At 45.6% G+C, this 11,856-nt stretch overlaps 1 protein-coding gene and 1 long non-coding RNA gene across 2 annotated transcripts; one reads left to right on the forward strand and one right to left on the reverse strand.

Moving 5' to 3' along the window:
* The first annotated feature begins 1,055 nt into the window (after positions 1-1,055).
* Positions 1,056-10,824, forward strand: LOC128333813 (neuropeptide FF receptor 1-like). Its single transcript, XM_053269824.1, has 4 exons — positions 1,056-1,276; positions 5,183-5,503; positions 7,713-7,812; positions 9,523-10,824. The coding sequence occupies exons 2-4, from the start codon at positions 5,206-5,208 to the stop codon at positions 10,406-10,408; spliced, it is 1,284 nt and encodes a 427-aa protein (XP_053125799.1). The 5' UTR covers positions 1,056-1,276; positions 5,183-5,205; the 3' UTR covers positions 10,409-10,824.
* On the reverse strand, positions 9,405-11,535 carry LOC128333814 (uncharacterized). The gene is made up of 3 exons (XR_008311081.1): positions 11,453-11,535; positions 10,449-10,523; positions 9,405-9,668 (listed from the first exon to the last, which is right to left on the reverse strand). It is a non-coding gene; the product is annotated as an uncharacterized LOC128333814 (long non-coding RNA).
* Positions 11,536-11,856: the final 321 nt, after the last annotated feature.

An 11,856-nucleotide genomic window follows, 5' to 3' on the forward strand; every position in this document is an offset into this window, starting at 1 on the left:
AAGGCAGGTCCACTCTCCTGCCATTGCTCCCCTGCAACTGGGATTCAGAGTTTGCAAACAGACATCATAGTGCATGAAACTGTGTGTGGGGGTGGGGGTGGGGGACACACACGAATGTTCATTGTGATTTTTAACAAGGTCTGCAGCCTGAGAGAGCCACCTAATGGCACAGCGGAGAAGTAACTTGCCTAGGGAGCAAGAGGTTGCTCGTTCAAATCTCCGCTGATATGCTTCCCAGACTATGGGAAACACCTCTATTGGGCAGCAGTGATATAGGAAAATGCTGAAAGGCATCATCTCACACTGCACGGGAAATGGCAATGGCAACCCCCTCCTGTATTCTACCAGTTTGGCAGCGACACAAGATAGCCTGGTGCCTGAGGCAAGGCACCAAATGCTACCTTTCTCCATGCCCCTGGTGGGGCCAGCCCGCTTTCAAAATTAAACCTTGCAAAGCTTAGCAAGTGCATGGAGGGTGGGGGTGGCAGGGAGGAGGGAAGCTTGCCAGCAGCCTCGTCTTCTTTCCTCATGCTCTTTGCGGAGCTTGCATGAGTCATTTCATTTCGAAAGAGCTGCTCTGGTGGTGACAGCAGGGGGCCTCCTCCTACCCAGCTGATACCCCAGTAATCTGCCGCCTGAAGCAACTGCTTCACCTTGCCCCATGAAAGGGCCACCACGTCTTCCAGCTTCCCAAATCAATGCAAGGATCAGAGATAAAGAATTGTTCTCTGTTGTCAGTTGATAAGCCACCATGCCACTGTAAAGAAATGAAGAAGAAAGGCAACCAGAAAAGAAAATATGGCTTCATCACAATGATGAGAGCAAATGCAATGTAACAAGTATTGTTCGGTTAAAGGGGGGAAAGCAAAGTGAAGAAACAGTCTCTCTCTCTCTCTCTCTCTCTCTCTCTCTCTCACACACACACACACACACACACACACACTTACTTTTTGTTGCTTATGAATTTTGAAGCTCCTGTAGTGACATCACTGTTCTTCCCTTTATTATAAGAGGACTGCAGTTTCTCTTCTGTTCACAGCCAAGGAAGACAGGTATGGGAAGGAAAACAGCACCGCTTTCCTTTTTTTCGGGTTAAGCATGGCCTTTGCTCCCGTGTGGGCTGTTCTTCTCTAGGATTAAAGAGATGTGGGATGGAATTCGTTTTGTTTTAAACACCCTTATTCTTGTAATGAAAGCAGGGAATGAGAGCAGCAAAGTTGAAAGCATTTCTTGCCAGCCTCAGAGGAAGATCCCCTCAAACAACCAGAGCATGCAGGTAAGAAAATGTGATGAAATACATTCAGTTGTGGATCTTCAGTCCACATTCTGACTTTAAAGTCAGGAAAATCGGATCTGTCTTGCAAAGGAGCAGAGTTATTGAAACAGATGCAAACTGCCAGTTTTCTCTCCAGCGACCAAGAATACTGAAAGGGAGAACGTGTACATTTATCTGTTACTAACATGTATGGAATGTGCTTTAGATTTCTTGCTTAATTGACTGCTTTGTCTAGTTGATCAGTAATCTCTAGAAAATAATTAATATCCTACCTAATATTCGAATAATATTATAACTAATATTGAGTTACAATAGTCACTCAATAGTCTCCACCTCTCTACTCCTAGGTAATTCCTATGGATCACAAAGAGGAATACAATCCAATGGTTAATTTATATATTAAAAGGGGTGGTGCTCAAACCTACCTAGAAGTTACATGTCCTGTTAAGGAAACCTCACCTTTTAATCCCTCATATATTGGGGTGGGTGGGTGTTTCTACTGTCATAGCTCAGAAGGTAGATATGAACTCTGCACTTCTGTTGCTTCATCATTTCTATAGTGCTTTAATTTTAGCAATCTGTCTTGACCAATCGGTCTAAATCTTGGTTCCCATGTTGCAGATGGGGAGAGCACGAGCAGCGAGAATGAGACTGAGAGAGAGTGAGAGAGTGCTTTACTTGGATAGTGGCAGCTGATAGAAGCTGCTGGCGGTGCTGTGGGGAAACTGAGGGCATTTTAACCCTAATTTCCAGTAACTATCTGGAGATGGTGGGGGAGGCAGGGATGGTACGACAGTCAGCATTGGAATATTCAATGCTGAATATTCAGTCAACATTGTGCAAGTGGAGACATGCTGACAGGCTATTCCAGGGATTCTCAACCTTGGGTATACCGAGGTTCATGCACTGGTTCGGTGCCAAACAAACCTTTGGACAAGGTCTGACCTGGTTTGGCGCTGTGGGGAGGTGAGTGGTGAGCGTGGTCTTTAAGAAGGAGGCGTCCGTGCTCTCTGTCATATGCAGTTCCTGTTGTGACAGTGCTGCCCTCAAGAATCCACATGCAGTACCAGCATGCACATGGCACCGGCGCATGCGCATGTGCCATTTGCGTGGTGAGCATGGTGTTGTTGACCACGGAAATAGGGCCCACACATCCACATGGTGTTACTGACCACACGAATGGTGCCTGTGCATGCAGGAAGCTGCATGTGGGGGCGGAGAGCGGGTAAGGACTAAGAGAGGGAGGGCATGCCATCAACTCCTGCCTGTAGGCTTCCAGCGTATTGCCATTGTGCAGTGGCAGTTTTAAAGGTTAATAAACTAGATTTAACTCAACTCCTCCCCCAAGCCCGTTTATTTTCAAAGGGAAGGGGGCCCTGCCATAGACTGATGTAGCTGGCATTTTTCTGCAGTGATCACAGGGTGAGATGGTCATGTTAAGAGATGAGCTGTCGCCCAATGAAAGAAATATTTGTAGATTCATCATTCTAAACGTAAAGTGTGCCGTCGAGTCAATGTCGACTCCGGGTGCCCAAAGAGCCCTATGGCTGTCTTTGTTAGAATACAGGAGGGGTTTACCATTGTCTCCGCCCGTGCAGTATGAGAAGATGCCTTTCAGCATCTTCCTATATCGCTGCTGCCTGATGGGTAGCCTGCTGCTACCCATAGTCTGGGAATCATACCAGTGGGGATTTGAACTGGCAACCTCTGGCTTGCTAGTCAAGTCATTTCCCCGCTGAGCCATTAGGTGGCTTTAATCATTCTAGGATTTCTTAATTAATGGATTGATTGAGTAAAACTGCATTTATTTGCATTTGAGAAAAACCTATTATTCTAAAGAATGCATATTTATCAGAAATGGACATTATATAGATGTATAGAATAAATTGCTACATTGTATCGTGGCTGGGGATGATGGGAGTTGTAGTTCAGCAACATCTGGAGTATCACAGGTTGGGAACCCCAGTTTACAGAGTAGCCAGAGCACATCAAAATTTGGAAAAGGAAGATGGACCTGATCTTTTAAAAAATTATAATAATATTTATTAAATGTCAAATTTATTTTTATGGCTTTGTAACTGTTATGCTTTATGGCTCAGAATGCCTTTTTTCTGTAGCCTTCCATCCTTTCATATGATCACATCCCATTCCCCCAAATAATTATTTTGAAAGAATCACATTCCTCAAAAATCTAAATTTCAGGTGAATAAATACATGATTTGTTTGTGCTTAGAGATTTGTGCCCTGTCTTTCAGTCAAATGATCTCCAAGGCTGTTCACAGCAGAACGAAACAAAGAATAAATTGCAGAGCAATGGATGACCAAATCTGGCAACAGAGGAGTATCTGCATAATAACCAGCACAACACAACTATGTTAAATAAGCAAACACATGCATGCCTCATTGGCATCCTTGTCTGATCTCATAATTGTGCAGTGTGTCAGCCTGTATTCCCCCTTGGCCTGCAGCTCATAAAAATATAGGCACCTTCCTAAATTATTCAGGAGTTATTCGCACATGGCTTCATGCTGTGGGGTAAATGTTGAGTGAAGTCACTTCGAACTACACTTGTGGTATTGAGGGTAGCAGCCCCTCCCCTCTGCTCTCGGGTGTGTGTGTGTGTGTGTGTGTGTGTGTGTGTGTGTGTGTGTGTGTGCAGGTTCACATTGCATGCCTCCATGCTTTCCTTCTAGCCAATGTAGGGGGCGGGGGGAGATTACTAAAGAGCTATATCTTTATTTCTAAAGAGAGTATCCCTCTTATCATGTTAATGATTCTATGTTAGTGCCTCTCACTATTTGCTCCAGCATTTTCAGAAAAAGTAGCTTAAAACCAGCGTTTTTAAAACCCAGAAATACGTCGAGATAAGCTAGAATTTGCATCACAAAGCCTGATTTGTGTGCGGATTGGATCCAAGAATCTCAAAGGGACTTCAGGGGATGTTTGGCTGGTGTGTGAACGCACACACACTCTCCCGAAGGAGATTCGGGGTAGAAGCCCTGTGTGTAATGCCTCCATTGCCAGGAGAAGAGGTCCTTTCCCTTGTCCATTTGCTTTTGCTGTACCTTGCATTCAGGCACCTTTGATGGAAGTGAAAGCATATTTGGCTGCTGTAGAGAAGCTTTTCTGTTAGAGTCTAGATTCCCCTAAATACCAAGAAAGCCAGCCAGCGGCCGGTGACAGCTTGCCTTGCCAATAAAGGCAAGTTTCCCCCACTAAGAATACAATGAGTAGACCTGATTAAAGAACCGCATGCCACCTCCTTATTACACAGGAAAATAATTACATGGCTGAATGGCATCCCTCCCCTGCCCCCGACAATCCTGGACCAGATGCCTTCATTAGGTGCTTGGACTAATTACAGAGTGCTAATGGAATGCCAGTTGTGGGAATTAGGTTTTGGTTCTTGGGTGCATTTGCTCTTGTCTTTGTATTCTCCATTAATGTTCTGCCTGTGGATTAATAAGTTGTTTAATTCAGCAGTGAAGACCCAAATTAACATAGGAACATAGGAAGCTGCCATATATTGAGTTGGACCCTTGGTCCATCTAGCTCAGTATTGTCTTCACAGACTAGCAGCGGATTCTCCAAAATTGTAGGCAGGAATCTCTCTCAGCCCTCTCTTGGAGATGCTGCCAGGGAGGGAACATGGAACCTTCTGCTCTTCCCAGAGCGGCTCCATCCCCTAAAGGGAATATCTTACAGAGCTCACACATAAAGTCTCCCATTCAAATGCAGCCAGGGCAGACCCTGCTTAGCTAAGGGGACAAGTCATGCTTGCGACCACAAGACCATTTCCAGTGGGGATTATGGGAGTTAGTTCAACAACATCTGAAGGGCCAAGTTTGCCCACCCTTGGTTTAAACCATTGAAATTACCCTGTGATTGCCCTTTGGTCTTTTCCAGGTGAACTAAACACTTACCATGCGATGGCCACCCCTGAAGGCAGTATTAACCACACCATCTACTCCTTTGGAAATGCCAAAAGGAACATGACGTATTCCCCCTATTACCAGCACTCGCCGCCTGTTGCTGCCCTCTACATTGTAGCCTACCTGTTCATCTTCGCATTGTGCATGGTTGGGAACAGTCTGGTTTTCTTTGTGGTGCTGAAAAACCGCCGGATGAGGACAGTCACCAACCTCTTTATTCTTAACCTGGCCCTCAGCGATTTGCTGGTGGGCATCTTTTGTGTGCCCACTACACTAGTGGACAATTTAATCACAGGTAAGGAAAAGGAGCATGGAGGAAAATACTTTCCATATAGACCGAAGCTTCATTTATGCAAAGGCTCATCCACCTAGCCCTTACTTAAAGAACGATTAAAAGCTGAACCACACATGATATGGAAGACCTTTGATTGGATCTCTTGATGCCCTTTTCTTCTATTAAAAACATCAGGTCTAAGTATCAGGGCTCGGCAGCTACTCAGAACCTTCAAAAAGATCCACCACTGAGCTTTTTGTGTGGTGTTGGTGTTGGTGGTGGAGCAACTCTCTTGGAAAACCTTTCCCAATATTTTCCCCAATGTTTTCCATACGATTAAGTCCCAGCTTTAACTTGAGCTGCACAAGCTGCTCATTCACTGGGACAGGAGGAGTTGTGGGACAGGAGAGAGAGAGCAAAGCAGAGCACCTCCACTCAGAGGCAAGATGCCTCTCAATTCCAGTTGTAGGGGAGCAACAGTAGGAGAGAGGGCACACCCTAAGGAACATAGGAACATAGGAAGTTGCAATATACTGAGTCAGACCATGGGTCCATCTAGTTCAGTATTGTCTACACAGACTGGCAGCGGCTTCTTCAAGGCTGCAGGCAGGAGTCTCTCTCAGCCCTATCTTGGAGATGCTGCCAGGGAAGGAACTTGAAACCTTCTGCTCTTCCCAGAGCGGCTCCATCCCCTAGGGGGAATATCTTACAGTGCTCAGACAATAAGTCTCCCATTCATCTGCAACCAGGGCAGACCCTGCTTAGCTAAGGGGACAAGTCATGCTTGCTACCACAAGACCAGCTCTCCTTTCTTGCCTATGAGCTTCCTAGAGACATCTGGTGGGCCACTGTGTGAAACAGGATGCTGGACTAGATAGGCATTGAGCCTGATCCAGCAGGGCTGTTCTTATGTTCTTAAAGCAAGGGAAGGTTGACTTTGCTTGCTCGCTCTTTCTCCCCTCCCAAGAACTAGTGTCCTAAGTAACTGCTATTGGACAAGCCAGCCCTGTGGAGATCCAGCTGCGGATCTGCATTATGGGTAGTTTGACCAGTTTGATCTTGAGTGCTGACAGCATGGTGAGATCATCTTGTGACCAAGTTGCTAGATTCGGGCAGGCAACCTTGGCCTTTCAGCTGCTGTTGAACAACAGTGAATTGTGGCTGGGGGCAATGGGAGTTGTAGTTCGACAATAGCTGGAGGGCCCAGTTGCCCACCCCACATTTGCCCACCCCTGTGAAAGATGGTTCACCATGTCTTCACTCAGCTGACTTTCCAAATATTTTCCAGGAAAAAAAACATCTTGGAAGTGGTGGGTGGGGGATTGAATGGGGAAATGAGTGGCAAGGCATGGGTTTTCTCACTGTTGCCCCTCTGGTCAAAATTGCCAACTTCTGAGGTTGTTTTTAATTTTTAAAAGAGTAATGTCCTACTGAATCATTGGTAATGGACTCTCCCTTATGGAGAGAGACTGTTGGGCGATTCACACATGTAGGCAAAACGAGGCTAGGAAAGCCCAGCCCAGTTTTGCCAGTGTGTGTGGACCACGGGGAACCGTGCAGCACACCCTTCAGCTGACACATGATCCGTTAGCCTGGGTTCCGGGCACACTTTCACCCTAAACCCTGGCTAACAGTTGTTAGCCAGGATTTAGGGTGCAAGTGCACCTGGAACCCGGGCGAACAGATCGTTTGTCAGTGCTGTTTGACTCCTACACACGTGTAGCCTCCCAACCAACGTCGGGAGGCTCACCATAGTGCACTCATGTGGTGCATCATGGAAGTTTCAGGGGCCTCCCAGACCCAGGAACTCTGCTGCCGGAAGGAGCTGGCAATCGTGTGGGCAAACGATCTGCTCGCCCAGCAAGGGAGAGAGGATCATCTGCGGGGCAGGTAGGCATTTCGAGGATTCCTCCCCGGCTCCTTTTGAGCCATTTCTCCAATCGTGAGAAAGAGCTCGGTATATTCATTCATTCATTCAGCGACCAAGAAGGCCCGTCTCTGTGTAGCCACCACACAAGTTGGTGGTAACTGGAGACCGACCTCCTCAAATGTCCTCAATGGGCGATGCGGCTTGTAGTGAAGAAGACGCTCTCTGAGATACCCAGGGCCTAAGCCGTTTAGGGCTTTAACTTATAAGTTATAAGTTCATATAAGTTATATGAAGCCCACACAGCAGGACTAGTCTGTGTCATGTCTTCTAAGCTTTGGCTTGCTTCCCTTTCTCTTCTAGGCTGGCCCTTTGGCAACAGCATCTGCAAGATGAGTGGCCTCGTGCAGGGTATGTCCGTTGCATCCTCTGTCTTCACCTTGGTGGCGATTGCTGTGGACAGGTGAGAGGGAGAGGTTCTGCAAGATGGAACACAGAAATGTGTGATATCAAGTGCAATGCCCATGATGCATTCATGGGAGAGGTCGATTTTCATTGAAAGAAATGGGGAAACTCCCATAAGCCAAGTGCTTCATCCATACGAACATAGGAAGCTGCCATATACCAAGTCAGACCATTGATCTATCTAGCTCAGTATTGTCTTCACCAACTGGCAGTGGCTTCTTCAAGGCTGCAGACAGGAGTCTCTCTCTGTCCTATCTTGGAGAAGCCAGAGAGGGAACTTGGAACCTTCTGCTCTTCCCAGAGCGGCTCCATCCCCTGAGAGGAATATCTTCCAGTGCTCACACTTCTAGTCTCCCATTCAAATGCAACCAGGGCAGACCCTGCTTAGCTAAGGGGACAAGTCATGCTTGCTACCACAAGACCAGCTCTCCTCTCCATTATAAGGCACCATCTTGTATTCTATCGAGCAATCTTTTATGATTTGTTAATTTGTTAAAATAACTATGTACACCACTCTGAGCTCCTCGGAGGAAGAGCGTAAATGTACAAATAAATAAATAAATAAATAAATAAACAAATAAATAAAAATAATAATTCGATTTCTGTACTGCCCTTCCAAAAATGGCTCAGGGAAATAACAAACAAATAAAATGGAACCCTGTCCCCAAAGGGCTCACAATCTAAAAAGAAACATAAGATACACACCAGCAACAGTCACTGGTCATACAATTAGAAGTTTTGTCCCTGTGGGGATCCTATTGAGCAGGGATTCTCAATATTGGGTCCTCAGATCTTATTGGACTGCAACTCCCATAATCCCCAGCCCCAGTGGCCTTTGCTTGGGGATTATGGGAGTTGACCCAATATTGAGAACCCCTGCTGTAGAGAGTGTGTGGGTTGGACTCAAAAAGGAAAAGGGATGGAGGGAAAGGAGAAGGAGAAAAATTGGGTTGTGTCTGAATAAAGCTTAGTTAAACAAGCATGACTGGTTGCTTCGTGTTTACAAGGGAAGCAGCTATAAAACACACTGTTAAAGGGAAGGCTAACACATGGCTGGCAGAAGCTTTTGAGGACCAGAGTCCACTTCATCAAAGGTAGGGTTGCCATATTCAAGCTTCCCAAATCCAGGTGGTCTAATTTGCATATCATGCAAATTAGCTATGTGGCAACTAATTTTTATTTATGTATTTATTTGACAGATTTGTATACTTTCTCCTCCTTCTCTGCCCTCCCATGTAAAATCTGGGCAATCTGGGCAGTGCATTTGAAATTCGTGTAAATCCGGGTGGAATTTAATAGCTGGGTGGAGGAGCCAAAATCCGGGGGCTACCCTAAATTCCGGGGGACATGGCAACCCTAATCAAAGGCCATGATGCAAAATGACTGTGACATTTTGGTGCATAGTCAAATGGATACAAATGAAGACAATGACCATGGAATTGGCCATAACATAATCTTAGGCTTGCTCTGCTAATTTAACACTTAGATGTTAACATTCAGATGTTATAAAATTGCCCTGCTGTAGCTGTGTACAATGGGACAAAGGGGGAGGAAGTCCCGCCCCCGCTGCATCAGTCAACAGTGTTCCTCGCCACTCAAGCTTACAGCATGGATTGTCTGAAGAGGGAAGAGCCATAAGCATGATGGCGGGCACTTCTGCGATTGCGAGGCTGGATCAATCCATCACATATTGTATTTTATTCAACAGGTTTCGCTGCATCGTATATCCGTTCAAATCCAAGCTCAGCCTTTTCCAGGTGGTCAACACCATTGTGGTCATTTGGGTCTTGGCCATCTCCATCATGTGCCCCTCAGCTGTCATGCTCACAGTTGCCCAGCTGGAGGACAGCTACACTGTGTATGACAAGAACCAGAGCATGGCTTACCCTTTGTACTCCTGCTATGAGGCCTGGCCCAACAGTGAGATGCGTAAAATCTACACCACTGTGCTTTTTGCCCACATCTATGTTGCTCCGCTGACCCTCATCACACTCATGTATGGCAGGATTGGGTTTAAGCTATACAGGTCCTCAGTCCCGGTGAGTCAGCACCGGGTGGTCACTGAAGAACGGTGCAGTACCATGATCTCCAGGAGGAAGGTCAAGGTCATTAAGATGCTCATCCTAGTGGCATTGCTATTCATGCTTTCCTGGCTGCCCCTGTGGACTCTGATGCTGCTCACAGACTATGCCAAGATGGATGAGCAGCACATCAATCTTTTGTCCTGCTATGTGTTCCCCTTTGCACATTGGCTAGCCTTTTCCAACAGTAGTGTCAACCCCATCATCTATGGCTACTTCAATGAGAACTTCAAAAGGGGATTCCAAGCTGCCTTCAAACTCCAAACCTGCTCTGAGGAGATGGTTTGTCAGGAGATATATTCTAAGAGGGCAGCCGTGAGCACCATTAGCTTTGGTGCCCGGAATAAAATCTTTACCAACGGGGATTCCTCAGACTTGATCTGCTTGAAGAATTTGGACTCAAAATCTCCTTGTGCACTGCAGACGGGACATGGCCAGAGACAAGGACTTCAACGAGAGGAAGATGGGGACATTACACCCTTGGACAAAGTTTGTAATGCTTGGGATGCCTGAGAGAGATGAATGTCACCTTTTTGCTGGGATGTTGGCTCACCTGCATCCTCAGATGATTTGCATGAATTAGGGTGGCCACTCATAACTTGTGTAGGTCACTCCTATTGTGGGAACTCTGTCCATAATAAAAAGAAAAGGCATTCGGAAAGTCTGTCCGTTTTGTGCAACTTGCAAAATACAGTAAGCCTGAATCAGTCCTCAAACACACATTTCAGAAAAAAGCAAGTACAGATGTTATTTTAAAATGAACTGAAGGCTAATTGTTTTTGCAAAAAGTTAATGTATCATGTTGTTGCTCAGTATGTCATACTCACTCTAAAGATGGGAATTGCAATAGAATATGTAAGATAAGGGGTTATAATGATGACATTATGGCGAGAAACTATTGTATATTTTGAAGAGTTTGTTTATGGATTTCTTGGTGTAAAATAAAGTTATACTTCCTGATTACCTACAGAGACCAAGTTCGGCATGAACAAGCCTGCCACTTAAATTAGGTGAATGCACTACCTCTCACACTGGAATATGCTGAGTGAAAGGTTTGAATAAATTTTGATGTATTTTTAAGAACAAATGTTGACAATAATAATACTGTAATAGTGTCCTCAACAGATTTTTAATACTCAATAATCAGGTCAATCATTTAAAAATGACATCATACCCCAAAGAAGCAGAAAATCTTCATCTGATTCAAATTCACTATGATTGACACAGGCCGCCTTAAGAGCTCAGGAACATAGGGACATAGGAAACTGCTTTCTACTGAGTCAGTCCATTGGTCTATCTAGCTCAGTATAGTCTTCACAGATTGGCAGTGGCTTCTCCAAGGTTGCAGGCAGGAATCTCTTCAGCCCTATCTTGGAGATGCCTGGGAGGGAACTTGGAACCTGCTGCTCTTCCTAGAGCGGCTCCATCCCCTGAGGGGAAATCTTACAGTGCTCATACTTCTAGTCTCCCATTAAAATGGATGGACCCTGCTAAGGGGACAAGTCATGCTTGCTACCACAAGACCAGCTCTCCTCTCCTCAGTTACTGGTTACTCACCTGTACAGGCCTTCCTCGGTTACTGGTCCCTCATCATCGGCCAGCAGAAGAAGAGTCAGCACTGTCATGATGGCACGTACAACAACAACGACAACAACAACAATAATTTATATTCCGTTTTTCAACAAATGTTTCCAAAGCGATTTACATAGAGAAACAACAAATAAAGCAATAAAATAGATCCCCAAAGGGCTCACAATCTAAAAAGAAACGTAAGACAGACATCAGCGACAGTCACTGGAGGTACAGTACTGTGCTGCACAATGACTGCCCTGCAGAGAAATGGCTCGTGACGAAGAGATGGGGCCATCTTTTGGATAGGGACAGTTACTCTCCCTCTGCTAAACAAAGAGAACCACCATGTTAAAAAGATTTCTCTTTGCCCAGTTAACAGGGCACTTAAT

The sequence above is a fragment of the Hemicordylus capensis genome, chromosome 8 (assembly GCF_027244095.1).
Source record: "Hemicordylus capensis ecotype Gifberg chromosome 8, rHemCap1.1.pri, whole genome shotgun sequence".
NCBI classification, from domain to species: Eukaryota; Metazoa; Chordata; class Lepidosauria; order Squamata; family Cordylidae; genus Hemicordylus; species Hemicordylus capensis.

Excerpts from the sequence above, each read along its gene's own strand:
- LOC128333813 (XM_053269824.1), top strand. The coding sequence starts at position 5,206 with ATGGCCACCCCTGAAGGCAGTATTAACCACACCATCTACTCCTTTGGA. Across the intron at positions 5,504-7,712 it reads AGTGGACAATTTAATCACAG|GCTGGCCCTTTGGCAACAGC; the intron begins GTAAGGAAAAGG and ends TTTCTCTTCTAG. Across the intron at positions 7,813-9,522 it reads GTGGCGATTGCTGTGGACAG|GTTTCGCTGCATCGTATATC; the intron begins GTGAGAGGGAGA and ends TTTATTCAACAG.